General features: G+C 48.4%; 1 protein-coding gene across 1 annotated transcript in view; it reads right to left on the bottom strand.

The window, feature by feature from the left end:
- LOC140403440 (paired box protein Pax-2-like) overlaps positions 1-25504 on the bottom strand; it is a 322556-nt gene that overhangs the window by 287897 nt on the left and 9155 nt on the right. Inside the window, 4 exon segments of the mRNA XM_072491353.1 lie at positions 11078-11200; positions 21438-21455; positions 21458-21521; positions 22927-22933. Of these exon segments, the coding sequence (XP_072347454.1) occupies positions 11078-11200; positions 21438-21455; positions 21458-21521; positions 22927-22933 (212 nt within the window).

The following is a 25504-nucleotide window of genomic DNA, read 5'->3' as shown; positions in this document are numbered from 1 at the left end:
GCTTTTGGCTGTCTGGTTTGAAAGGTGCGGCATAAATATTAGTTTAACCTGGCGGCGCGGTAGCACAGAGGTTAGCACAGTTGCGTCACAGCTCCAGGGTCCCAGGTTCGATTCCCGGCTAGGGTCACTGTCTGTGCGGAGTCTGCACATCCTCCCCGTGTCTGCGTGGGTTTCCTCCGGGCGCTCCGGTTTCCTCCCATAGTCCAAAGATGTGCGGGTTAGGTGGATTGGCCATGATAAATTGCCCTTAGTGTCCAAAAAGGTTAGATGGGGTTACTGGGTTACGGGGTTAGGGTGGAGATGTGGGTCATTTTTCCAGGGGCCGGTGCAGATTCGATGGACCTCCTCCTGCACTGTAAATTCTATGAATCGAATAAAGTACAGCTTAAGGCCAATGTGGAAGCTTGCAAGAGGATGATAAATGACAAGGCAACCCCGACATATGCTTTTGACAGATTTGCCCAGTTAACACAGGCCAGGAGGACCCACGTTCAGTCGCCCCTCCATTCCGCCCATCACCCCAACCTAGGTCATCTGTCTCAGGCTCTACAAAGAGGGCGCAGCCCCCTGGTTTGGGAAGAGTTAACAAAGGGAACTCAGCGCGGGCTCTCAGTTCTGATCGCGCTGCGGCATTTGAATACTGGATGGCGGGCAGGACTGCACTCAGCTGCGATGCACCCCGTGGGAGAAGAGCCTGCGCTGTTCAATGCCAACGTGACGAGGGGGCAACAGGGCACGGCCGCCCAGCGCCTGTGCAATCGTGGCCCAGCACGGAGTCAATTCCTTCGGAAAGAAAGGGTAGAAATAAAAGCAGGGAGTTCAGCCCCACTGTGTTGCAGGAAGATTGGAATCATCAGCGCCCAGTGGGTCTGACAAAACTCTGTTTAATTACAGCGTCTTTCAATCCATTGTGGCCCAAAAAAAGGTTGGTTTTCTTTTTTTTTAGCAAAGTGCTGATTTCCCAATAAAAAGGAGGAAGTGATTGAGCTGACTGTGAATGACTCCTGCAGCTTTAATGGAACTACATTGCATTCCTCACAACACGAGCCTTTATGGCCACACAAAAACATGCTTTAATGAGAGGTGACTTAACAGACAGTGTGATTCATACAGTTTCTATAGTAACCTTCCTGAGGTTCTGTTTGGACCCCACGAAACTCCAGCGTCCGCGTCGAGGTACTTGATTCCCCTCCCCGGTTTCGGAACCGGCCCCCTCCCACGCGGAAAAAGAAACGCACGCAAACATCTAAGCAATAACGGGGAGGGGGGGGGGGGTGTCAGGTGGACAGTTGTGGGAGAGGTCGGGTCTGAAGATTGAGCAGAGATTCGAGACACAGTGCAAAAGTTTGTGTGTGAGTGCGCCTAGGCACTGGGCTTTGAGTTAATACTGACTGCCATGTCACTAGGGCTGGTGTCGAGTTACCAAACATTTAGGAATGCCCCTGGTGTTTCAAGGAAATGACCATTAATCTCCCGGGCACTCCTACGGGTGGGGTGGGTGAAATATACTGGAACAAGATCGAGGTTTTCCATCAGACCAATAGTTACTTATTAAGGATTTTTTTTAATGGTGTAGACAAGAAAGGGTGTTTGACTTGGGGGGGTGGGGGGCGGTCAGAGTTATGTGTTCAATCAGAATTGCTATCTCCCCAACTGGTGGGAAGCCAACTTTTAATTTTTTCTTTTTGCTCGAGTTGGATTTAGCCAGGATTTGGCACTGGTGTGTGTGGGGGGATCTCACGCTGATCAGGAGGAAGGGCATTGCCAGCTCTGCCTCACTGTAAATGAGGGAGTTTGGATTCTGACTGGGTGCATGCATAGAATTCCTACAGTGCAGAAGGAGGCCCTTCGGCACATCGGGTCTGCACCGGCCCTCTGAAAGAGCGCCCTCCCTAGGCCTACTTCCCCGCCCCATCCCTGCAACCCAACCTGCACATCCGTGGATACTAAGGGACAATTTAGCGTGGCCAATCCACCCAAACTGCACATCTTTTGACTGTGGGCAGCACAAGTGGATAGCACTGCGGCTTCACAGCGCCAGGGTCCGAGGTTCGATTCCCCGCTGGGTCACTGTCTGTGCGGAGTCTGCACGTTCTCCCCGTGTCTGCGTGGGTTTCCTCCGGGTGCTCCGGTTTCCTCCCACAGTCCAAAGACGTGCAGGTTAGGTGGATTGGCCATGATAAATTGCCCTTAGTGACCAAAAAGGTTAGGAGGTGTTATTGGGTTACGGGGATGGGGTGGAAGTGAGGGCTTAAGTGGGTCGGTGCAGACTCGATTGGCTGAATGGCCTCCTTCTGCACTGTATGTTCTGTGTTCTATGTGGGAAGAAACCGGAGCACCCGGAGGAAGCCCATGCAGACAAGAGGAGAAGGTGCAGATTCCACAGAGACAGTGACTCGAGGCCGTAATCGAATTCTGGAAGCTTTATCAGATGGCGTCCCTCCATCAACCGCCCCACCCAGCCAAATAGCCTCTTTTTCCTCCAATCTCCCCAATTTCTGTGACAAAGTGAAAGAAAATTAGAAAAATACGCCATGGTTTGCCCTGCCGCATTTATCCAAATCCTGAATCCCTGGAGGGTTCCAGAGTCCGGAACATTCCTACTCCAGCCATGGAGACATGACCCAGATGGTGCCTGCATGACACCTCTTGCTTAATGGTAGGCCTCACACTGAGGAGTTAAACACAGCTATACAATAAGTCATCTTCACTCTGCTGGGACGGCATGGTGGCACAGTGGTTAGCACTGCTGCTTCACTGTGGGTTCGATTCTGGCCTTGGGCAACTGTCTGTGTGGAGTTTGCACTTTCTCCCCGTGTCTGCGTGGGTTTCCTCCGGGTGCTCCGGTTTCCTCCCACAGTCCAAAGATGTGCAGGTTAGGTGGGGTTACGGGCGGATGGGCTTAGGTAGGGTGCTCTTCCAGAGGGTCGGTGCAGACTCGATAGGACGAATAGCCTCCTTCCGCACTGTAGGGATTTGTTAGTAACTGCAATGATGAACCCTCACTGGGAACTCCATACTGTTACGCAGGGGAGTAACCCTCACCTTGCTGAACACCTTTGTGAAAAGATTGTAATAAACGAGGTAAGTGATTTTGGCAGATCATTCCCCATACCCGCCAGATTAACGCACTTTTCACCCAACACAGGGCGAACGGCGATCTTGAGGATGTTAAATGGTAGGAAGGACCCTTATTGAAAAGAAAAAGCGTCTTTAAGGAGTTAACTTTCAGAGAAAGGAAATCCTGCAGAAATGTCCCTTGTTCAGCGACAAGCTGGGTTTTCACAAGAGTGGATTCATTCTTGTTGTCAACACAGGGTTTGAGTGTGGATATCTGAGTGTGTGCAGAGTTGCTGTAAAGGATTAACTTCGGCTCTGGTGGGGGTTACAGGGTAAGGCGGCGGGGTGGGGGGGGGGCAGTTGCTTGTTCTGCTGCTCATCCAAATTCCTCTTCGCTTTGTGTCCATGGAACTGTACCATTGCCAGCCAGACAAAAATAGAAAACTGCCTGACTTCACCTCCTGTGAAGTGCCCTTGAATTGGTGTTCAGCCCAAGTGAGCAAGCTCTGCGTGAACCCACCGGGCACAACTGTGCCACCCGGGCAATGGTGAATCATCAGCCAGCTTCACAGCTCTTCTTTGGCTCGACGTTTCCCACTGAAGATCTGGGTAACGGCAGCATCTGTGGGGTATCACTGCACAGACGAGCAGTATTTGCGACCGCACGAACCATCGCAAATGTCTGAGTGCGCAGGTTGGGATAAGCGTATGAATATCCAAACGTGAGCAATTGCAAAAATGGTTCAGAAGTCGCTTTCAAAATTGTAATTCATTGGTACATGAAGTCCCCTCCTCCACTGCGTGAACCCAGTTTGCATAGAGGTTGATTGCAGTATGACTTAGAACATAGAATTTACAGTGCAGAAGGAGGCCATTCGGCCCATCGAGTTTGCACCGGCCATTGGAAAGTGCACCCCACTTAAGCCCCACACTTCCACCCTATTCCTGTAACCCCACCTAACCTTTTTGGACACTAAGGGAAATTTAGCATGGCTAATCCACCTAACCTGCATGTCTTTGGACTGTGGGAGGAAACAGGAGCACCCGGAGGAAACCCACGCAGACACGGGGAGAACGTGCAGACTCCGCACAGACAGTGGCCCATCAGGGAATCGAACCTGGGACCCTGGCGCTGTGAAGCAACCGTGCTAACCATTGTGCTACAGAGCTGCCCTCTTACATAGTAATAAGAAAGCGGACATACTCACCCCGCCCTGGCTTCCTTGCAGCCAATCATGAAAAATTGGGTTAAGATGCAGCTGTGTAAGAGTGGAGTTGTATGCACCAATGAACACAGGACAGTGAGTGAGGGAGTTTGAGCTATAGAATCCCTACAGTGCAGAAGGGGGCCATTCGGCCCATTGAGTCTGTACCGACCCTCTGAAAGAGCACTCTACCCATGTCCACTCCCCTGCCCTATCCCCATGATCCATAATCTAACCTGCACATCCCTGGACACTAAGGGGCAATTTAGCATGGCCAGTCCACCTACCCTGCTCACCGTTGGACTGTGAGAGGAAACCGGAGCACCAGGAGGAAACCCACACAGATTATGGGGAGAAAGTGCCCAAGGCCGGAATCGAACCCGGGTCTCTGGCGCTGTGAGGCAGCAGTGCTAACCAACTGTACACCGCGCTGGTGAACGGCGGGATTGCAAAGGCACACGTCCCGGTGGAATAGGTCACATCCAGCCAGCTTCACTCACTGTGAGAGTCCAGGGGCTATTTTCTTTTTTTTGCTAAGCGTGGGACGGGGCTCGGTAAACTCAATCTGGGGTTCAGCGTGCACGCACACCGTCTCCAGCAGGAATAACTGGGTAAGGACGAGGGCCGGAACGGAGGCTGGATTTTACATGTCAATTGACAGGTTCAAATGGCCAACAGCTCTGGTTTTGGGCGGACACACACCACCCACATACGCACCATAACCTTGTTTAATTATTGTCACTTTAAACACCCTCGACTTTAATTTTCACTTGCTTGTAATCCCAGGCATTTTTTCCCCCCCTTTCTCTAATTTTCCCAGTGGAATGTGAAAGTTCAGTGGCTTTGTAACCGTGATAGCAGTCAGGCTTATATACAGCTCATTTGTTGTGCTGTATGAATGTGTCGGAATTGATTGATTTTTGTATTTTTTTCTACTTATAATAATGTTTATTCAATAAAATTAAAATGGAGAGCTGTGTTGTGCGCAGTGAGTCTATAATCTGTGAGGCTCGGGGGCGAAAAAAAATCATTTCTTCTCTCTCTTCTCTCTCTCGCTCGGAAAAAGAGTGAATGCGTCTAACACATCAGTAGTGCTTTCTGTGGCTGACCTGGGTGGCTTTCTACATCATCTTGACATGTAATTATCCTAACTCTTCTTAATCATTTCACCCAAGATTAATTGTATAAGACAACAGTGACAAAAGTGTAGGTCAGGCCTTTGAGAGGGAGCCCCTCGATCTGTTCAATACGTGCTTTACTGAATCAATTAATAAACTTCACTGAAAGGGAAGCAACATTTGATTTTATTTTCCGCGGAGTGGGTGGGGGGGGGCGGTGGCAGTGGCGGGGGGGGGGGGGGGGTGAATGGTCGGTTTTACGCTTGGTTGGGTATGAGCTGGGGGAAGGGGGAGAGGGCTGAATAGGATCTTCAGGGAATTCATTATAGGATCTGCATAAGAAAGACTTTTTTTCTCTCTCTCGGCTAGGTGTCGTTTGAATGTCTTCAGAGGTTGCAATATCGCTAAACCGCACAGCCAATTATTAGAAATAGCGTAATGCCTGGGCTGGTTATTTCAGCCCCTCTCCTCCACACCCCCCCCCCCCCCCTTCACACTCTCACCCCCATTTATTCCCCCACTCTACCCTCTGAGCTTTATTCTCCATCCCCCCAACTTTCACCCCCATTTATTCCCCCACTCTACCCTCTCAGCTCTAGTCTCCCCCTACTTTCACCCCCATTTATTCCTCCACTCTACCCTCTCAGCTCTATTCTCCCCCTACTTTCACCCCCATTTATTACACCACTCTACCCTCTGACTCTATTCTCCCCCTCCCACTTTCATCCCCAATTATTCCACCATTCTCCCCTCTGAGCTCATTTGTCCCTCCCCACATGTCCCCCCTCCCCAACACACACACACCACCACAACCAGTCCTTCACTCAGATAAGGTTAGATGGGCCTGCCTTTTCCCCTCTTCAATCTTTGGTGTTGGACTTAAGAAGCTTGTTTTCCCTCCAGTTTTCACCAGTCCTCTCATTGGGACAGCACAGTAGCACAGTGGCTGGGGCAGGATGGTAGCACAGTGTTTAGCACAGTAGCACAGCACCAGGGTCCCAGGTTCGATTCCCCACTGGGTCACTTTCTGTGCGGGTCTGCACGTTCTCCTCGTGTGTGCGTGGGTTTCCTCCGGGTGCTCCGGTTTCCTCCCACAGCCCAAAGACGCACATATTAGGTGGATTGGCCGTGATAAATTGCCCTTAGTGAGGGTGGAAGTAAGGGCTAAAGTGGGTCGGTGCAGACTCGATGGGCCGAATGGTCTCCTTGTGCACTGTATGTTCTATGTCTATGTCTAGTACACAATCGCTCCTGGGTAAGATTCCACAATCGCCCACTCACCTTACCTCCCATCTTTTTATAACCTTTATTGTCACAAGTAGGCTTACATTAACACTGCAACAAAGTTACTGTGAAAAGCCCCCTAGTCGCCCCATTCCGGCGCCTGTTCGGGTACACAGAGGGAGAATTCAGAATGTCCAAATTACCTAACAGCACGTCTTTCGCGACTTGTGGGAGGAAACCGGAGCAGCCGGAGGAAGCCCACGCAGACACGGGGAGAACGTGCAGACTCCGCACAGACAGTGACTCAAGCGGGAAACGAACCTGGGACCCTGGCGCTGTGAAGCAACAATGCTAACCACTGTGCTACTGTGCCCCTGATGTGCTACCCAGGCCACCATTCTCTGCAGGTAAGTCTAGTGAATGCCCAGGAGGTTAGCAACCGAGGGGAATGTTGCAGCCAATACCATAGTCGCCCTCACCAAACATTCCATACTTGGTACGTTTCCAACAATCGGGAGGAATTAGGTGTCAAAAGAGGAGGCGGAGTCCTGGGTGACATTCTCTTCACACTGGCCCATTGGTTGTGAGATGCATTGAGCTTTTAGATCATACAGGGCACATCGGATTCTCAGGAGGTTTGACAGGGTTGATGCTGAGAGGTTGTTTCCCCTTGTGGGAGAGTCTAGGACCAGAGGGCAGCATCTCAGAGTAAGGGGGTCACCCATTTAAGACAGAGATGAGGAATTTCTTCTCTCAGAGGGTAGTGAATCTGTGGAATTCTTTACCGCAGGGAGCTGTAGAGGCTGGGCCGTTAAGTATGTTCAAGGCCGAGAGAGACAGATTTTTAATCAGTGAGGGAATTGAAGGTTATGTGGATGAGGCGGGAAAGTGAAGTTGAGGATTATCATTTCAAATCAGTCATGATCTCAATTAATGGTGGAGCAGACTCGATGGGCTGAATGGCCTACTTTCGCTCTGCTCCTGCATTTTGTGGTCTGATGGTTGTATTCCGACTCACATCAACTAACCAAGCACAGATCGAAGACCAAAATGAAGGCTTTCCTGGCCTGTCTGAGACTTTGGCACAGAATGGGAAGCCCACATGCCAATAGAGTTAAAGGTTGATCCATTTGGAATGAAAAAGGTTAGTCCAACTGGGACAGGCAGGTTGGATTGACCACAATGTAAACTGTAACAGGATGATTCAGAAACTGAACTGGACCAACCGTTCAGAATGCTGTGGCCACAAGAACAGATCAAAGACTTGGAATTCTGCGGTGCGTAACTCACCTCCTGACTCCCCAAAGCCTGTCCACCATCTACCAGGCACAAGTCAGGAATGTGATGGTACACTCTCCGCTTGCCTGGATGAGCATAGCTCCAACAACACTCAAGGCGCTCAACAGCATCCAGGACAAAGCAGCCCCACTCGATTGGCACCCCATCCATCACCTTCAACATCTGATCGTTCCACCACTGGCACACAGTGGCAGCAGTGTGTACCACCTACTGGATACACAGCAGCAACTCCCCAAGGCTCCTTTGGTAGCCCCTCCCGGAACTGTGTACTGTACCACGTACAGGAACAGCAGATGAATGGGATCACCTCCACCTGCAGGTTCCCCTCCGAGTCGCGCGCCATCCTGACTCGGAATTATATCGCCGTTCCGTCACTGTCGCTGGGTCAAAATCTCGGAACTACCTCCCTGCCGGGCAGCTCTGTGGGTGTACCTACACCACATGGGTTACAGCAGTTCAAAAAGACAACTCACCGCCTCCTTCTCAAGGGGCAATTAGGAATGATGGTAAAAATTGCCCAACCAGCGAAGCCTACATCCCATGAAAGAATGTTTTTTAAAATTCCACTAGCCAAATCCCAGTTAGACTGGCAAAATATAGCATTAACCATTGATACAGTAAGCAAAATGTATGCCAACCCTGGGAAAACCTATGTCACACAGCAGATTGAAGGGAGATGCAACTCTGGAACCTCAAGAATAACTTGCCTTTACATGTACTTTCATGTAATAATTCACCCAGGTTTTTTTACCAAAGTGTTATCAAACAACATTTTGCACCAAGCCACCATAGGAAATATGAAAAATATTGCCCATAAAACTTGGGCAAATAGGTAGGTTTTAAGTAGCAACTTAAAAGAGGAGAGAAGAATTTGATTTAACTCGTTAATGGAATGTAGACATCACTGGCTAGGCCACGCATTTGTTTCCTAATCCTAATTGCCCCTTGAGGTGGATGAGCTACCTTCTTGAACTGCTACAGTCCCTGTGGTGTAGGAAGTAGGAGAGCAGAGTTCCCCAATGGAGGTACATTGGAAATCCGGGATGTGTAGAATTGGTGGAATGCTGAGCTTGTGGAGGGTTGTGGGTCGGAGGGGAGGTTACAATGAAAAAAAAATGAAATGAAAATCGCTTATTGTCACAAGTAGGCTTCAAATGAAGTTACTGTGAAAAGCCCCTAGTCGCCACATTCCGGCGCCTGTTCGGGGAGGCTGGTACGGGAATTGAACCGTGCTGCTGGCCTGCCTTGGTCTGCTTTCAAAGCAAGCGATTTAGCCCTGTGCTAAACAGCTAAACAAGAGGTAGGGGAGGAGCCAGTCCACGGAGGGATTTGAAAACGAGGATTAAAGGTTTCAAATCAAGGTTGCTGCCAAAACCGGGGGTTACCAGACTGCGAGTAAAATATCCTCTGAGGGTCGCGCCACCTTAAATACCTTAGCACCTTAAATATATCAGCATTGTCACAAACAAGATTATGCAGTGTTTTAACGCTGTGATGAACCTGCTCAACCACACAGAATTAAGCGATAATAATGCTGCCACACCTATTTCTTGAATGTTGCATGAACCTCATCCATATCGCAATCGAGAGCATTCAAAATAGGACAGCACTTTAAAACAAGACTTTAACTTTTGCAACAAGGACACATATAGCATCTTATCAAAAGTAGAAATTTCTAAAAGCATTTCTCACATTCTTTTGGATACACATTGTAAATATCAATAATCAGGGTTTACCAGACAATCATGGACAGGGGCAAGAGCATTGGAACAAATCATCACACATCCCTGCTAATGCAATGCATTTTTCTACAGAATGAACAATTCCAGACTCCCTTAGCTCAATAAATTGTTTTCTCTTAGCACAGTCAAACATCAGTTTAAAAGCCAAACATCAGTTCAAGACCCCAAACTTGGTGCCAGTGGATTCCTATTTCTGGAAGTCACGGGTCTCGATTCCCATTCCTTTCAGTGTAGCCGGAGGGCTTCACTGTGGCCCTGCTCCCCCACCTCTATGTTTTTCATTACAACTCAATAGAGAGGGTTTCACCCACCACAACCTACAGTAGGCCCTCCGAGGACACAAGCAGTGAGGCCTGAAGGCACACTCTGAGAGCCGAGGGTAGAGGAAGGCATTCTGAGCGCGGAGGCGTGGACCACCAGGGGTTCACAAGGTGTGCCAATTTTCCAAAAGTTGCACTCTTTGACCTCCTGTCCCAAAAGGTGCTGATGTGTGTTCAACCACGTTGGTTGTCACTGCCACTGAATGCCCTGCAGTACCTCACTCGGCGGCCCGTTCTGTGCCCGTAAGCCTTGCCAGTGAGTGTCAGCAGGCTACCAGGCGCCGGTACCACCGGGCCCAAGTCTGATCATGTCCTTCCAAATATACAATTCTGGTCGAAATCACTGGAGGGCCACTTTGCCCTCTCATAATCCAGGGAGGCTGCCCCCTGCAGGCCACAGTTTGTATTGCAGATAACTCTGTGTCATTCCTGAGACAAGTGAAAAAGAAATGGCAGTAGAAATGCATCACTTAACCTGTGTTCATTTGCTTCGAAATTCACATTTAGGAAGCTGAGGCGAAATCCCTTTTGCAATTCCTACTGTGAAATATTGCTCAACCGATGATGCAACCTTCCAGCATCCAAGGGGTTAACAGCACTTGAACAATTCTTTTGCTCTCTCTCTCTCTGAGCAGAGATCACACCAACCAAAGCAGATGGGTCTCCTCACAAGGCATTTAACTCCTTCCTGACTGCAACGAGGCATTCTTCCCACACAAAGCACCGACATGTGTCACCAACAGAAAGGATTCACTTCATGAAAGGGGTGAGCTGCCATTGCGAGACAGCACTGAAAGGACGTACAGGGGCACCCAAGTTTGCAATTTCCGTCACCAGAACTAGGAGCCCCTGCACTGAACTCCAAATAGTGCAGCCTGAATGACTAACACCCTTTAACCGATCACATTACACCAACCCAACAGCAGATCCAAACTCCACAATAAAAGTTAAACCCCATCTGCAGACTCGCTCTTTCCAACAGCACAAAGCCGATGTAAACTAGAAGATGATTAGAGAGCAGATGGGTAGCACGCGACTGCTGTGCCAGAACCACGAGCTGCCCGACAGGTGACAGTAACAAAAAAGCTGGCTCATGTTTCCCCTCCTACCTTCATCCCGTTTCCTCTTAGTCTCGCCATTCGATCGCGGAATGCCCAGAATCCCATTGATGGAGTAGGATCCCACGGGATCATTGGATGCTGAGGATACAGGCGGAGAATTTGTGCTGGGGACTGAAAGAAATCAATTATTTTTTTTATATAAAAGTTGCTTTTTCCAACAGTTTAACCTGTTACTCACTACAACCTGCTTTGGCAAAGTCAGCTGAGCGTGTCATGGTTATTAACAAGAATGAACGACGTCCTTTAATACTCATAAACCAAGAGGCTAATCGGCATGGAGCTTAACCAAATATAATTTGCCTATTGCCAAGTGGGTAGATGTATTTCCCGATGTGATAATGAGACAAGCTGGCCAGAAGGTTTCAGATTCCACTCGCTGTCTGTGCCGAGCTAACTGCTGGTTTAGGTGGGCAATGTTGGAGGGCTTCAGTTTTTCTCAGTGTTGCTGAGTTAGGGAAGAAGGAGGCAAAAATCAGCCCGGGCGCCCCGCTCCTGATTGCTATCCTGCGACCACCACTGGAAAATGCATGGAGTGTGAACGCTGGAAGAGGGCAGCATTGGATTTGGATCCAGGATAAGGGTGCAGTCTATGGCTGCATGCAGCGAGATCTGGAGAATAATGAGACTTGGGCTGATAAGTCCAAATAACATTTGCACCACTGAATGACCACCTGCAACAAGAGAGGACCTAACTTCCTCTGCTTAACGTTCAATGGCATTACCATTGCCGACCCCCCCCCCCCCCCCTCACTGTCAACATCCTGGGAGGTCACCATTCACCGGAAACTGAACTGGACTAGCCACATGACAACTGCGGCGACATGAACAAAGGTCAGTGGCTGCAAGTAAGTCAACTCCTGACTTCCTAAAACCTTTCCACCATCTACAAGGCACAAGTCAGGAGTGCGATTGAAAATATTTTCCACATGCTTGAATGAGTGCAACTCCAGCAACACTCCAGGAACTCAACACCATTCAAGACAAGGCAGTCCACTTGATTGACACCCCACCCACCACCTTAAGCATTCAATCGCTCCACCATCGGTGTACCGTGTACAAGATGTACTGCAGCAACACTTCAAGGCTTCTTTGACATTGTCTGTCAAATGTGCAACCTCTGTAACCTAGCAGGACAAGGGATACAAGCGCATGGGAGCACGACGAACCTGCCGCTTTCCCCTCCCAGCCGCACGACATACTAACTTAGAACTCTATCGCCGTTCCTTCACCATCACTGCGGCGTCAAAATCCTGCGCCGCCTTTCCTAACAGCACTGCGTGTCTTGTTAGACCACAAGGGCTGCAACAGCTCAAGGAGGTGGCTCACCTCCGCCTCCTCAAAAGCAAATAAGAGTGGGTAATAAAAGCTGGCCTCGCTAGAGGGGCCCACAACCTGTGAACGATTGTTTTTTTTAAAAAAACTGAGATATCTTCCAGGGACGAATAGCTGGCCAATACTCACTGTCAAGGCTCAGACGTGAATAAAGGCCACTCGAGCAATGTATTGGAGGGCAGCTGGTTCCCCAGAGATCTGCAGCCCACTGAGAGGGAACATCTGATGGGAACGGGGAGACAAAATTGGGAAAATGAAAAGTTGCAATTAAAAAGGAAGTGTGTCATCTCAGACTGTACATTGATTCTCTGACAATAAAACTTTAAGAAATGTAAGCAATCAACTCAATAAAGGGCATTTGGGTCAAATGGTGTATCATTGTGTCTCGGAGAGCCAACTGGTTCTACCCTATTTGGTGACCCTAATGGGCAGCACGGTAGCATTGCGGTTAGCACAATTGCTTCACAGCTCCAGGGTCCCAGGTTCGATTCCGGCTTGGTCACTGTCTGTGCAGAGTCTGCACATCCTCCCCGTGTGTGTGTGGGTTTCCTCCGGGTGCTCCGGTTTCCTCCCACAGTCCAACGATGTGCAGGTTAGGTGGATTGGCCGTGCTAAATTGCCCTTTGTGTCCAAAATTGCCCTTAGTGTTGGGTGGGGTTACTGGGTTATGGGGATAGGGTGGAGGTGTTGACCTTGGGTAGGGTGCTCTTTCCATGAGCTGGTGCAGACTCGATGGGCCGAATGGCCTCCTTCTGCGCTATAACTTCTATGAATTCTGTGACCGTTACATTAAAAGCAGCAGTGTTCATTCATGGAGACTGCCTATGTTCATGGGTTGAGGAATTTTCTCCCTAAGATTTGATGGTTACAGTGACAGAGGCACTGAAGGTGTTTCAGTAAATGGGCCATGTAGCTACATGTTTGAGTTGAAGCAGCGAATGTTGGCCTCGCTGGTTTTTAACCTCCTTGTCCCAACACTCTACCTCCGCCAGCCACCAACAAACATATTGTGGACTAGAGGTTAAGTCCGGGGTCCCTCGATTTGGATGGCTCAGTCTCCCGTTGGCTATCCAATGTGCCCTGGATCAAGCATTTAGCTCACTGTCAAACCTCGAGCATTGTAATCAAAGATCAGATGCACCTCACCTCCGCGAGGTGACAGGGGGGATACCTGAGAAAGGGGGATACCTCAGGCTGATACCTGAGAAAGTTGGGGCTGGCATTATTAGCCGGGGTCCGCAGGGAAGGAGGGACTCAGAGAGAGGGGGGAATGGTGGGAAGTAGGAGAAAACGGCGGGATGGGAAGTCGCCTTTATCAGACACCTCTGGTTGGAAATGGACTGAAACCGGCAGTGAATGACTCTGATTCATTTTTCACCACTCGGCTCCAATGAAAGGTGCTCCAGCCAGCACGAAACTTGATTTTAGTTTTCAACTGCATGGTTTTTTTTTCAGTTTAAGTTTGCAAGTTAGAGTATCAACCACACTCTATGGCCTAAATGGATGACATGGAGTTGAGCACAAAACAAAATTAACAATTATTGATTAAAGGCCACAATTGACATAATCAGAACTGAAGGGCGGTGGTAAGTGTAACCGAGCAATTGGACTATATGATCAAACATGTTGCACATTAATGGTTCATTGTCCCCCTCTCTCTGCTCATCTCTGAGTGGATATGATCCTTCTAAGTCAAGTGACGTCGCCATAGTCCCATAAGACATAGGAGCAGAATTAGGCCACTCGGCCCATCGAGTCTGCTCCGCCATTCAATCATGGCTGATATTTTCTCATCCCCATTCTCCTGCCTTCTCCCCATAACCCCCTGATCCCCTTATTAATCAAGAACTTATCTATCTCTGTCTTAAAGACACTCAGTGATTTGGCCTCCACAGCCTTCTGCGGCAAAGAGTTCCACAGATTCACCACCCTCTGGCTGAAGAAATTCCTCCTCATCGCTGTTTTAAAGGATCGTCCCTTTAGTCTGAGGCTGTGCTCTCGGGTTCTAGTTTCTCCTACCCAGCGGAAACATCTTCTCCACGTCCACTCTATCCAGGCCTCTCAGTATTCTGTAATTTTCAATGAGATCCAGATGACCAGAGGTTGCATTCCCCTTTGAGGGGAACCTGTGGCTCACCACACCTCAGGCGAGGGGCGAGGTTGAGAAGGTGGGGTCTTCAGGTATAACCTCAGCCGGAACGGGAATTGAGCCCGTGCTGCTGCGCTCGTCCCGCCTCACGAACGTAACCTTCAACCAACTGAGCTGTCCATTGTCCCCAATTAATGTTGCCAAGTACGCCATGAGGCCACTAACTCCCCCCCCCCCCCCTTTACAGCTTGACTGTAAAACGTGTCGCACAAAATAAAACAGAGGTCAGAGGTGAATTAAGGTGAAATGCTGCAGATGCTGTGGACCTGAGGTAAAAACTAAAATAAAAAGTGCTGGAAAAGTTCAGTGGGTCTGGCAGCATCGAGAGGAGTTGACGCGTTGAGTCCAGCATGACGGAAATGAACAGCCCCGTCTTATTGGAGTGGACTCTTGTTTTTCTCTCCAGAAGTGACTGGTCACAGTGCTAGCAGGTAAACATGTGGGAATTTTGTTGCTCGATTACAGTAAACTAGTGCGTTAATGCCTTCGGTAAAACAGCAGACAATCGTTTGACATGAATGTGGTAAATTTGTGCTCAGTGTTTTAATGCATTTGTTTAACATATTTATGTGTTTGTTCGTATCTATGACCAACCACATTTTTATTTGCCTCTATATATATCTAACATTACACCATATGACTATTAACAATGGTGTGACAAGTGACAAGCGAACCCTCTTGTCTTCAATTTCAGGCTACTGTACTCCAGCACTATTCACAGTATGGTTCAAACATCTCTGTGTGATCTTGCTGTTAGTAACTGCTTTGTTTTGTGGGAATGTATGCATGGCACCTCACTGTGTTGTAACTGTAAAATTACACCAATTACCCCAGCCGGGGTAATCTACAAATTTCCCCACTAGGAGCACCGTCTGTGAAAACAAGTGCAAAGCAATTGGACCTTCGGCTTTTAACCTCAGCAGGTTCTCACCATGTTCGTCAAGAGTGCCTCCCTCTCCAGACCGTTAACTCCCTCCATCCCCGACCTTGAAAATTCCTCAACGTATAAGCATCCCTCGAAGGGCTACAGGGTAGACGCACTGTCTCATGGAATGCTGAACCACACAGGTCTTGACTTTGATTACTGGTCTGTCCTGGGTTAACTGATCTCACATAAGGCTGGGTAGGCGGCCCATTATCCATCCTCTTATTCTTAGAACAATAGAACTCCTACAGTACAGAAGCAGGCCATTCGGCCCATCGGTTCTGCACCAACCCTCTGAAAGCACACCCTCGCTGGGCCCACTCCCCCGTCCTATTCCTGTAATCCCATAACCCCACCTAATATTTGGACACTGCGGAGCAATTTATCATGGCCAATCCACCTAAACTGCACATCTTTGTTCACTAAGGGGCAATTTATCACGGCCAATCCACCTAACCTGCACATCTTTGGACAGTGGGAGGAAACCGGAGCACCCGGAGGAAACCCACGCACACACGGGGAGAACGTGCAGACTCCACACAGACAGACAGTCACCCGAGGCCAGAATCGAACTTGGGACACTGGCGCTATGAGGCAGTGGTGCCAGTAACCACTTTTCCACCATGCCACCCTGGAGTTGGAAAGGGGTAAAGCGAAGCCAGGGCCCTTCAACTGATCACTAATCTCTGCCACATTTACAGACATCAGGTTGGGTGACAGCAGGCTCAGCTGTGATGGCTTCCATGGTGGGATAGCCTGCCGATGCAGTGAGGTACCTTCAGCTTCCGCACCAGCGGAGCAGCATCTCAGCCACAGGCAACTACTTCAGGGGCAGGAGCAATGGAACTGCAAGACGATGGGGAAGGTTTGGGAATTAATAACCTCCCTATACCAAAGGGGTAATTTCACAGTTAAACAGGGGCATAAAATGGCACACTCCAAGAATTGCACCACAGCAGAGAGCTAATATTTCCAGCCCCTAGCTTTGTTGATCCAAAATCCTCTCCTGCAACAGATGGCTGCTATTTATATTGAAATATTGTAGTCTTGAAGCCTGAATTCATAAACTCCAAATATGGATTATTTGACTGAATTATTACAGCCAAATCCAAAGATAATTTACTCTTTTTTTCAAAAATGAAGTCGAGAATCGGGGTGACTTTTTGAGATCTAGGTCAGCACGGTAGCCTTGTGGATAGCACAATTGCTTCACAGCTCCAGGGTCCCAGGTTCGATTCCGACCTGGGTCACTGTCTGTGCGGAGTCTGCACATCCTCCCCGTGTGTGCGTGGGTTTCCTCCGGGTGCTCCGGTTTCCTCCCACAGTCCAAAGATGTGCAGGTTAGGTGGATTGGCCATGACAAATTGCCCTTAGTGCTGGGTGGAGTTACTGGGTTATGGGGATAGAGTGGAGGTGTTGACCTTGGGTAGGGTGCTCTTTCCAAGAGCCGGTGCAGACTCGATGGGCCGAATGGCCTCCTTCTGCACTGTAAATTCTATGATTCTATGTAAATTCTAGGTGTCTTGCCCCCTGGGTTATTTCATTTGAATCCAGCTCAGGGACTGTACAAAATTAACCCTGCCTCTCCCGGTCATTGTGGGTCCTCAATAGTAGCCTCCAAATTGTTTACCAGGAATTGGCAAGCTCACGAAAACCGTGGGTGTGAGAAATGGAAGATGTCCCATTGGTACGGAAGGTGTTGCCGGCACTTTGACACACTTCGGCAGGAGAGAGCTGGGCACAAAACCCATTGCAGAAACTAAGCACAAGTACCAGTAAAAGCCATGGGAGTTCTCGCAGTTGCTCACATGCATTGTGCCTGACCATCTGCGTAGCTGCTAGAGAAGTAGCATCGAGAGCCATTTAGACTGGGTTCGACTGGTCTCAGTGCGTTATTGGTTAAGCCCTTGCAGAAATTCAATGCCGTTGTCTAACCTGATGTTCCTGTGCAGTGCGGAGGAATCCATAGAATCCCTACAGTGCATGAAGGAGGCCATCCGGCCCATTGAGTCTGCATCGATCCTCTGTAAGAGCACCCCAGCCCCATCCCTATAACCCCACCTACCCTGCACATCTTTGGACACTAAGTGGCAATTTTAGCATGGCCAATCCACCTAACCTGCACATCTTTGGACTGTGGGAGGAAACCGGAGCACCCGGAGGAAACCCACGCAGACACGAAGAGAAAGTGCAAACGCCACACAGTCACGCGAGGCCAGAATCGAACCCGGGTCCCTGGTGCAGTGAGGCAGCAGTGTTAACCACTGCGCCACCATGCCGCCCTTTCGTTGTGACTTTAAACTGAGACCCTGGACACTAGTTAAGACACTGCGGCAGGATCTGAGCAGGCCCGAGCTAAGGTTTTACCTTCAACTGATTATTTGTCTCAATCCTATTTGTCAAGGCTTTTGTATGCAAAGTGGCCACCACATTCACATATCATAGAATTTGCAGTGCAGAAGGAGGCCATTCGGCCCATCGAGTCTGCACCGGCTCTTAGAAAGAGCACACCTCCACCCTATCCCCATAACCCAGTAACCCCACCCAACCCAACACTAAGGGCAATTTTGGACACTAAGGGCAACTTATCATGGCCAGTCCACCTAACCTGCACATCTTTGGACTGTGGGAGGAAACCGGAGCACCCGGAGGAAACCCACGCAGACACGGGGAGGATGTACAGACTCCGCACAGACAGTGACCCAGCGGGGAATCGAACCTGGGACCCTGGAGCTGTGAAGCAATTGTGCTATCCGCAATGCTACCGTGCTGCCCCTATATGCCTCGACAGAACATCAAAGTAAACCATTGAGTGTGAAGTTCTTTGATAGGGTATTATTGGAATGCAAGTCTCTATTACCTCGATAACCGCAAGATAATAACAGGTTGAATCGACATGCAGTAAAATAAAAACATGGCTGATATTTGTTTCAAAAGCCTTGCATTATTCACAGGGTTAAATGCACCCTCTTTGTACAATGTATTTTTATGCATTTAAGAGTTAAGAGCATTTTAACAGAGGATATGTTGGAATGTAAAGATTGGTACATTAAATCATATTATGAAACATTCCGCATTGATCATCCTTGCGACATTTTCTGGCTTGTGTCTAAAATTGAATATTGAAGAATCAATGTGTGAATTGAATTGAATCTGCTCCACTCCCTCTTAAGCCAGGGTATTCCAGATTAGCTGTGCCTCAATTGCACTCTCAGTCACAAGGTTGTGGGTTCGAGGCCAACTCCAGCTCTTCACGGAGAGCAAAGCTGCCACTCCTATGCAGTACTGCGGGAGGGGCACACTGTTGGAGGCTCTGTCCTCTGGACGAGATGCTAAACTGGGGACCTGTCTGCCCTCTCAGGTGGACTGAAAACATATCTGTCGCATATTTGAAGAAAGAGCAGGCGTGTTATCCCCCCCTGTCCTGACCAATATTTATCCTACAATCAACTTTGTTAAAAACAGATAATGGAATCATTATTGCTCAACTGCAGAGGGGGGTTGGTTTAGGTCAGTTGGCTAGACAGCAGGAGCGATGCCAACAGCGTGAGTTCAAACCCTGCACCGCCGAAGGTGATCCATGAAGGCCCTACCTTCTCAACCTTGGCCCTCGCCTGAAGTGTGGTGACCTTAAGGTTAAATCACCGCCAGTCTGCCCTCTCTGGGACAATGGTCATTTTCACTTCCACTGTTTATGCAATCTCTCTCTCTCCAGAAACTGTGGTGTTCGGACACTTCAAAAGTACTTCATTAGCTGTGAAATGCTTTGAGCTGGCCAATGCTCTTGAAAGGCGGTATATAAATGCAACTCATTTTTTTTTTGTTTGTAACAAATCTGTGCAGGAGAGGGGGGAAAAAAAGCCCTCCTCTGAATCTTTCATCCCCAACCTCAAAATTGTGGCCTTGGGTTATTAACCCCTTCTGCCCCGGGAACAGCTTGTCCTTCCCTGCACCTGACCGAATTCTTCATGATTTGAAACACGTCTATTAAATTTCCCCTTAACTTTCACTACGCTGAGGAAAACAGCCCTACCTCCTCTAGTCTCTCCGCAGAAGTCCTGTATCCCTGGGCACCATTCTGTCTCGTGAAATCTCCACCCTATCGAAGACCTTAGCATCCTCCTTAAGGTGTACCACGCAGGATGATTCCACACACAGACGTGCAAATTTGCAAAGAAAACAGCACAATGGGGCTTATGTGCGCCTGTTATTTGTCTTGTGGGATATGGGCCTAGTTGGCTGGGCCAGAATTTGCACCAGGTGGCTTGCTGGGCCATTCCGACCAGGTAAGGGTGACGGATTTTCCTTCCCTAAAGGGCATTAGTTTCTTTTTACAACAATGGTTTCACGGTTGTCGTTAGGCTTGTGATTCCGGCTATTTTATTTGACAAAGACGTCCAAAGATGTGCAGGTTAGGTGGATTGGCCATGATAAATTGCCCTTAGTGTCCAAAATTGCCCTTAGTGTTGGGTGGGGTTACTGGGTTATGGGGATAGGGTGGAGGTGTGGACCTTGGGTAGGGTGCTCTTTCCAAGAGCCGGTGCAGACTCGATGGGCCGAATGGCCTCCTTCTGCACTGTAAATTCTATGAATAAATTCTATGAAAAGACCCACCCAGGCTCCGAAACGTCATCTCCCCTTCTCTCTCCATGGATGCTGCCAGACCTGCTGAGATTGTCCTGCATTTTACGTTTGTGTTTCAGATTCCAGCATCCGCAGTAATTTGCTTTTATTGGATTTGATCATGGAATTTTTTGTTCTTGCTATGGAGGGAGTGCAGCGAAGGTTTACCAGGCTGAATCCTGGGATGGCGGGACTGGCATAGGAGGAGAGACTAACTCGGTTAGGATTATATATATTTTTCCAATTAAGGGGCAATTTAAGGGGCAGTACGGTGCTCACGGCGCCGATGCCCCGGGTTCGATCCCGGCTCTGGGTCACTGTCCGTGTGGAGTTTGCACATTCTCCACATGTTTGGGTGGGTTTCGCCCCACAACCCAAAGATGTGCAGGGCAGGTGGATTGGCCACGCTAAATTGCCCCTTAATTGGAAAAAATAAATTGAGTACTCTAAATTTATTTTTGGGGTAATTTAGCGTGGCCAATAAACCTACCCTGCACATCTTTGGGTTGTGAGGGTGAAACCCACGCAAACATAGGGAGAATGTGCAAACTCCACAGGGACAGTGACCCGGGACCAGGATCGAACCCGGGTCCTCTGTACTGTGATGCAGCAACGCTACCCACTGTGCCACCTTGGTTAGGATTATATTCGTTAGAATTTAGAAGAGTGAGAGGGGATCTCATAGAAACTTACAAAATTCTAACAGGATTAGACAGGGTAGATTCAGAAAGAATGTTCCCGATGGTGGGGGAGTCCAGAACTAGGGGGTCATAGTTTGAGGATAAAGGGCAAACCTTTTAGGACTGAGGTGAGGAGAAACTTCTTCACCCAGAGAGTGGTGAGTCTGTGGAATTCACTACCACAGAAAGTAGTCGAGACCAAAACGTTGTTTCATTTCCAAAAAGGAATTAGATATAGCTCTTGGGGCTAAAGGATAGAGGGGGGGAGAGGGAGGGGGTGAGAGGGAGGGGGGATCGGGGTATTGAACTTGATGATCAGCCATGATCATAATGAATGGGGGAGCAGACTCGAAGGCGAGTGGCCTCCTCCTGCTTCTATTTTCTATGTATGTTTCGATGCAAATCTGCCCTGGTGGGATTTGAACTCAAGTCGTTTCGCTCCTCCAGAATATTATCAAGGGTCTCTGGATAAATAACTAGTCCAGTGACAATACCACCCCCACCCCCACCCACCTCCCCCCGCCCTCCCTCTGTAGAGCAGACGTACTTGTTTAATGATAGTAAGAATAAGATTTGACACACATGAAATGATTGGCATTTCACCCCCACCAGGTCGGTTTTTGCCTCTCCCTCTCTTACCTATTGTGTGACCGGTGCAGTGACTGCTGTGACCGGTCCATCCGGGGAAGAATGAAAAGGCTGCTGCACTTTGGTCGAATGATCCTGCAAACAAACCATGAAATCACATCAATTCACCTCAATGATCAGGGCGACTGACTCTACCTGGCCACGGCTAATCTAGTTGTCTGGTGTGCAGGCAGCCGAAGCTCTCCAGGCAGAACTCCAGAGCCAAAGCTTGCTTGAGAGGCTTCTGGGGCTGGTGAAAGAGGATGTGATTTAATTGATCGCGAGGGGGGGGGGGGGGGGGGGGGAAGAGAAAAGTTGGGAATTAGTTGCGAGCCAAGGAATGCAAATAGAAGGCTATAAATTATTTGTGACAGCAATGCAATAGTGCTGTAAATGCCTTGTCCTATCACAGGATGGGCTGTGTTAAGGACACTTTGTAGTGTGTGTGTGTGTGTGTGGGGGGGGGGAGGGGGGGGGGGGTGCTGATTCGTTTTAAAACGGATGGGATGGTGTAGGGCGACCGAACAAATGTTTATCCGACTGATGGGATTTTTGTAACCAAAACAAGTTATATTTATGTATTTCAACGATTAGTTTTGCAACGAATAAAACCAAGTATGCCCAATGAGGAATAGAAAGGTTGGATTTAGTCCAGTTAGGATTAGGACAAACACTTAAAAAGAGGGGGAAATGTGTACCATATTCCAAATGCACCCCCCCCCCCCCCCCCTGCCCCCCCATCGCTCAAAGTTTTGAATATATTCTTAATGCTGACTCCCTCCCACCCCGAATTCACGTTACCTGACCTCTAACACTTGGGATCCCTGCGAGCAGGAATTCGTATCAATGTAGTTAATATACATCAAACACTCATTGATTAAAATGCTCACAGAATCGCCCACAATCTCCCGTGGTAATGTCCTTGGGGCAATACTTTGGACAAAATGCTACACCAACAAGATGGGGGTGGGAGCGTGTATCAATATTTTATTTGGATTTTCAAATTCCTCCATAACTTGTTATCTGACCCTATTGACTGGCGGGCCAGCCACATAAATTCAGCGACTTTATTCTGAATCCATGTCCTGGATATTGAATAAGCAATTTAGAAGGTTGAATTAATGAGTTGGCCGTTGCGGAATATTCCCCGAAGTGATATTAAAATTGCTTTGAGTCGGAATCAATAACATCGAAAGAAAGGACTTGTTTTTTTTTTAATGGCCACCAACCGTTTGGTTTTTAATTCCTGCCTGCAAAAAAAAATGCAGGCAACACAGTGGAGCCGAGAATTGTAATCTTTAAAAATTCATGCCGGGCTAGAGTTTAAGTACAATGTGTAGTTGTCAGTGTAATGATGGGAGATAATCTCTGTATATTGAGTTCAAAACCCTTTCATTGAGCCGGCAAATAAAACTGAATTCTATTTGTCATGTACCTTGGAGCCAGCCTCGACTTTGCTTTCAACTCCCCTCCTTGTTTAATTGGAACTGAAAAGTTTTACATAAGCTCTGTAATGCGATTAATCCACAATTAAAGAATGCATCACACACTTAGGTTGCAACCTGTTCCCAATTGTCCTCCTCGTGAAGCCGCTACGATGCAATGAGTTATTTTTTTCAACCTGTTCTTTTTTTTCTAACACACACATATTTCCAGTGAAACGCTGGCCCCCATCTCCAAAGATCTCATTAAAGTGGGTTGCTGATGTCAGCGTGAACGATAATACAGCCAAGGCAAAGTTCATTAACTGCAGCCCAGCTCTCTCTCTCCTACCCTCCCTCCCGTCTTCCAACCCCACCCACATTCCCTTACCCCCGCCAGCTCCTTCTGGATAAGTCAGAAGCGAATAGGTTACGTCTCAAAAGCCATGAAAAGCCCCAAAACTCAAACCGCAAACCAGACCCCCGTCTCCAAGAATGCTCTCCCGGCGAGCACCTGTTAAAGCACCTGTTAGACACTTCAAAAGTGCTACTCGCAGACATGAAAATAAATAGAATTGATTTTCTTTTCCCCTCTGCACAAAAGCGGATCTATTGAACCAGGCTTTCATCTAATCACAAACGGATATTATTGGTCACCGGCATGGAATGTACGTTAAACCCGGTCCTGGGACCAAACACTAGCCCTAACTTGCTAGTTTTTTTCTCTCTGTGTGTGAGTGTGTTGTTGTAAACGTTATAATTGTTTCCCAACGCTTTGAGGGTTGCTCAAAAGCTAACACCAATCAGGTTGAATGAAGTGCTCTCTCTTCCTTCTACTACGTCTCCAGGAATTAAATCAGAGACAGCAAGGCGATAATCTGTTCAACTCTCCGATTTCGACCTCCTCCAGTGGCCTGATAGATCTTTCCAAAAGAAAATGCAACTTTCTAAACGCGCCCCCTTGCCTGGAGGGGGAGATTCAACTGAGTTCATTCAGGGCGTTAGAGAAACGAAAGGTGTGACAACAAGGCAAGAAATGTGACACTATTTTAGACTTGTGTCTGACAAAACTCAAGCAGTTTCTGCCTGGCGTGTTACCGGCGCGCTGATAGTGTTCTCAATCAAAGGAGGCTGAAGTGTAAACTCATTTTTTTTAGTGGGGAATAGGTGCTTCATTGGAAATGCGGGGCGGGTTCACCGCCCAAGGGCTTCAAAGGGTTAGTTGGGGTTAGGGAGTTCGCGCAGATCCCAGATAGGCAAACTTGGTCGCAATGCTCTTGAGCCTCCTAGGGTGCATTCGTTTGAATGTTTCTGTCTCTGTCCAGTTCCAGTCATTTAGGGCTGAACTGGGCGTGGATCTCGTTCTGTGATTAATTCGAAGACCTGTAAAAACTGCGATTTGCTTTTTTTGTTGCACACAAGGAATTTAAACAACAGAAAAACCTTCGCTGTTTTCCCAGCTGGTGTTCTTATCAGGTGAAGTAACATGGATGGTGGTGGTGGTGGGGTGGGGTGGGGGGTGGGGGGTAGTTGTGCGGCCGAATGTGTGTCTTTAGGTAAAGGGGGGGAGAGCTGGCGAGTTCAGTGCAGATAGGTGTGCGGTTTCACATAGCTAGTCCTGACTCAACTTAAAAGACAAAGTGTGCATTCACACACCAAGCCATCTCCATTACTGTTAAAAAGCTTGGCATTTCCTGCAAGATCCCAGATTGGCTACTGCGGCCGAGCGAGAGAAAAAAAAAACCCACTTTATTTTCCTCCCTCTCTAAAGTTAAAGTTTTCAAGGAGAAAATATTGGGGGAAAAAAACAGCGAGAGAGAGGGAGAAAGAGGGGGTGGAGTGAGAATGGAGAGGTAGCGAATGTCGAAAAACAGAAGGAAACGGTAAAGAGGGAGAAGAGAGAGAGAATGGAGAGGTGGAGAGAATTTAAAAAAGAGAAAGAAACAGCAATTGTGGAAGAGAGAGAGAGAGAATGGAGTGAGTGGAGAGGTAGAATTTTAAAAACAGAAAGAAACAGCAATTGCGCAAGAGAGAGAGAATGGAGTGAGAGTGGAGAGATAGAATTTTAAAAGCAGAAATTGTGGAAGAGAGAGAGAATGGAGTGAGAGTGGAGAGATAGAGGGAATTTTAAAATACAGAATGAAACACTAGTTGAAGAAGAGAGAGGGTGGGAGAAGCATGCACCAAGAGATTGCTTCACCGTGATTTTTCTCTGTGTCTGTCCAATAAGTTTTTTTTAAGAACCTTGCCAGGTAAAAGACAGCAGAAGAATTGATAGAGCCGAATTTTCCCGCGCGTCTTGGTGAAGCGGCTGTGTAAATTCTAATAAAAGATGTGTCCGGGTCCCTGGTCAGGACATCTGCGTGTGGCCCCGGCTCCCGTTCAGCGTGACCCTCACTGGCCGCACACAGTCCGACTAATTGTCGGCAAACCGCAACCCCCCCCCCCCCCCTCCCCTCCCGGGGGCAATGTTAACGGGGAATCCATTCTGAGCACCCACTAAAGTACAGAGGGAGGGGAGCAAATACCAGCAACGCTCCAGCTGCAATCTTTAAATCAATGTCCTCATTCACACAGAGCTTCCTTAGTCGTTCACATTTCCACCCATTTGCAATTGTACTAAACAGCAGACTGGAGAGCATTGCATCCCAGGCCTTG

Source organism: Scyliorhinus torazame, chromosome 28 (genome assembly GCF_047496885.1).
Source record: "Scyliorhinus torazame isolate Kashiwa2021f chromosome 28, sScyTor2.1, whole genome shotgun sequence".
In the NCBI taxonomy this organism is placed as follows: domain Eukaryota; kingdom Metazoa; phylum Chordata; class Chondrichthyes; order Carcharhiniformes; family Scyliorhinidae; genus Scyliorhinus; species Scyliorhinus torazame.
This window is presented reverse-complemented; position numbering and strand designations above follow the sequence as displayed.